Source organism: Rhinopithecus bieti, unplaced genomic scaffold (assembly GCF_001698545.2).
Source record: "Rhinopithecus bieti isolate Rb0 unplaced genomic scaffold, ASM169854v2 scaffold_26479, whole genome shotgun sequence".
NCBI lineage: Eukaryota > Metazoa > Chordata > Mammalia > Primates > Cercopithecidae > Rhinopithecus > Rhinopithecus bieti.
Window position 1 is genome coordinate 3,680 of NW_016811729.1, and position 3,154 is coordinate 6,833.

General features: G+C 60.4%; 1 protein-coding gene across 1 annotated transcript in view; it reads right to left on the bottom strand.

The window, feature by feature from the left end:
- The window catches only part of LOC108543974 (A disintegrin and metalloproteinase with thrombospondin motifs 7-like), a gene marked incomplete at its 5' end in the record, with an annotated part of 4,047 nt that extends 2,114 nt beyond the window's left edge, over positions 1–1,933 (bottom strand). Inside the window, 3 exons of the mRNA XM_017894853.1 lie at positions 222–342; positions 1,256–1,434; positions 1,719–1,933. Of these exons, the coding sequence (XP_017750342.1) occupies positions 222–342; positions 1,256–1,434; positions 1,719–1,933 (515 nt within the window). The remainder of the gene's footprint in view (positions 1–221; positions 343–1,255; positions 1,435–1,718) is intronic.
- Positions 1,934–3,154: the final 1,221 nt, after the last annotated feature.

Genomic DNA, 3,154 nt, shown 5'->3' on the forward strand with positions numbered 1-3,154 from the left:
GGGTCTCTGGGACAGGAGGACTCCCCATGGGGACAGGTGTCTGCACGTGGACCAGGGGTCCCCTGACTCCTGCAAGAATTCCACCCCAGCAAGGCTTCCCTGCTTAGCCATCTCCAGGCTGGGTGGGGACCACGAGGCCAAGGACAGGGGCCCAGGGGAGATGGGGAAGGGGCCACCAGGTGAAGAGCACATCCCTCCCCCACAGCGGTCCCACCCCATACCCAGGCCCTCGGCCTCTTCGAAGGTCCCAGTCACGGTGTGGCAGGTGGAGCCGTTGCCGTGGCACACACCACAGCGATCCTCCATAGCACCGAAGTCAGTCTCAAAGTCACAGCCCACGTTCTGCAACACACAAGGAGGGGAGGCTTCTGGTGCTGGCGGCCAGCCCTCTGTGGCCCCAGCCCCGGGGGCCAGCCAGGCTCAGGAGGAGAAAGCTGGGAGTGGGGGTCAGGAGGCCTCTCTCTGGTCCTGCCCCACCCCAGCTGTGCCTCTGACCCAGGTGAACTTCTCTACCTCCCTGAGCCTCAGTTTTCTCAGATGTGAGATGGGGAGACCCACCCCTCGCTTAAAGGCATGTCGTGAGCATCACATGAGACAAGAGAAGGAAAAAGTTCTGCAAAGGCCGCGGGCAGGCAGGGGATCTGACGCACCATAGGCTCCTGACCAGCGCGTGCAGGGAATTTCAACGTCAAAGGCACTGGGGGTTGGCACCTCCCTGCTGGTCCTCCTCAGAGCCCAGGCCTTGATACCCCAGAGGCTTAGAGGGCAAGAAGCAGGGACAAGTAGGTGGCTGGGGACATAGGCAAAGAGGAGAGGCCATCGTTGTTATTAAAAATAAGAATAGAAATTGTTACCAAATACTGAGCACTATTCTTCGGGGCTCAGAGCCCTTCATGTCACCTGGGCCACCTCATTTAACCCCTTCTGTCAGGGAGCAAACCACTGCCTGGGGTCAGCCAGCCAGCAAGAGGTCAAGTCACTATCTGGGCTTTGGTTTCCTGGCTGGGGCGGTGCTGGTGCAGGCATCCAAGGAGATGCAGGGGGCGAAACCTGACTGGGAGGGGTCCCCAGTGCCAGGAGGCATAGTAGGGGCTTTGCCTTAGAGGTCATAGAGGGTAGGGGCTGGGAAGTCCAAAGGTAGATCATGAGGAGGGTGGCCTGAGGAGGACCAGGAGGGACCCAGGAGAGAGCCTGGAGCCCACCAGTGGGGCTGGGGACAGCCAGTGCTGGGAGAGCCTCTTCTAACCAGGCACACCTTACAGATGTCGTTGATGCAGAGCTCACTGCTGGCCCAGACCCGGTAGGAGGGGGTGCCATCGACCACAGCGTCCCGCAGCTTCTCGGCAAAGTACTCATTTGAGGGCCGGCAGTGCAGCTTGCAGGGGTTCACTGGGGACCCAAGTAGAAGAGCCATCAGCAGCAGCTGGGGCAGGACTGTGGAGGCCACCAGGAAGAGGAAGACCCCTCTGTGACACACATCCATAGCAGGCTAGAGGCTCCCAAGCAGCACCAACATGCTGGAGGCTCTGGCTGGGCTGGTAGCTATCTGCAAGGCTGCAGACTGGAGAGCTAGGGGTGAGCAGCAGCCCCAGGGGACGTTGGGAGCGGCCCAGGCTTGGGGTGGAGACTGGGCCTCCTGCTTGCATCACAAGGTAACCTTGGACCTACACATCCCCAGCCCTCTGAGCCTCAGTGTCTCCATGGGAGGCAGCACTCACCGTCATTGACCACGGGCACCCATGTGTGCAGCTGGCCCTTGTAGAGCATAACATCAAAGTGGCTGCACTGGACGTGGCGGAAGGAGGGGCGGCCAGCGGGGCAGGCCTGTAGGTTGCAGAGGCGGAAGCGCTTCCGCTCACCCACACAGTATTTGCCTTTGTATTTGGGCCTGTAGGGAGGACCGGGGTGCGCCCCAGTGAGGGACTGGTGAATACTATTGCATGGCCACAGCCCAGAGCGAGTGGCTTCCTCCTGCACCCACACCCCGAGATCCCTGCTGCCCAGCTTTGTGCACGCTGCTCTCCTCCCTTGGGCTGCCCACCCTCTGGCCCAGACACACCCTCCCTGTTTGTAAGGACCTGCGGGGAGGTGGCAGTAGGAAGCCTGAGCTCTGCCCCCAACCTGCTGTGTGATCGGGAACAAATCTTCAGCCACCCTCTGGTCCTCAGTTTCCTCCTGTATAAAGTGAGGTTGGGGCTGCCTCTGCAGAAAGCTGTTGAGAAGCTGGGACAAGCTGTAGGCATGACTGGCACTGGCTGGAGGGACTGCTCCAAGTCTCTGACCCATGACACCAGCATCCTAACGAGCCCTTGTGTCCTCAGCCTCCCCCCTGGTGGCAGTACCCCAGCCCGAGTCTAAAGGAAGCGCCCAGGGCCCCAGCCAGCTGAGAGGTCTGACCGAGCACAGCTCCTGAAACCCTCTGCATCTAAGCCAGGGTCGCTGGCCCCCACCCAGCTCAGACCTGGAGGCCAGGAGGCAGGAGGGCCACAGGCCAGTCTTGGGTAAGCACAGGGTCCTGGGTGGGGCTGCCTGTGAACCCCATGCCTGCCCCGGGTGGCCTCCTGAAGTGAAGATTAGCCAAGTAGTGCCTCAGGTCTACAGTACCACTGGCCTCTGCGTCTCAGCAGATCTTCACACCCCACCGTTTAGATGGGGAAACAGAGGCCCAGAGAGGTGAAGTCACCTCACCTCAGGCCACCCCTTCAGTGCTGGCCCATCTTCCCAGCTGCCCCCAGTCTCATCTCAGACCCTTGTGCCTCTGAGGCCACCAAGCCTTTCCCGCTGAGTGCCCACTACAGACGAGCTGCAAAACTGAGGGCCTGGCCTGCATAAACTGCATTTGCCCCGACTACAACTTTACTGGATGGGCACTGCTATTATATAGACGGGGAAACGGAGGCCCAGAGAAGGGGTGAACAGAGGATTCGAACCCAGAGCCATCTAAGGTCCAGGGCCCATGCTCTTCGCCACTGCTCTCTCCTGCCTCCTTCCAGCCAGCAGCTGCTTTGCCATGTGGCCTCTGATGAGTCTCTCCAGTCTCTGGGCCTCAGTGTCCCCCTCTCTGGAAAGGGGTCAGTAGTAGGAACCCTGTCAGCCCCCAGAACACTCCTTGAAAGTGACTCAAGGTGGCCTGGACACTCGGACTAACCATTAT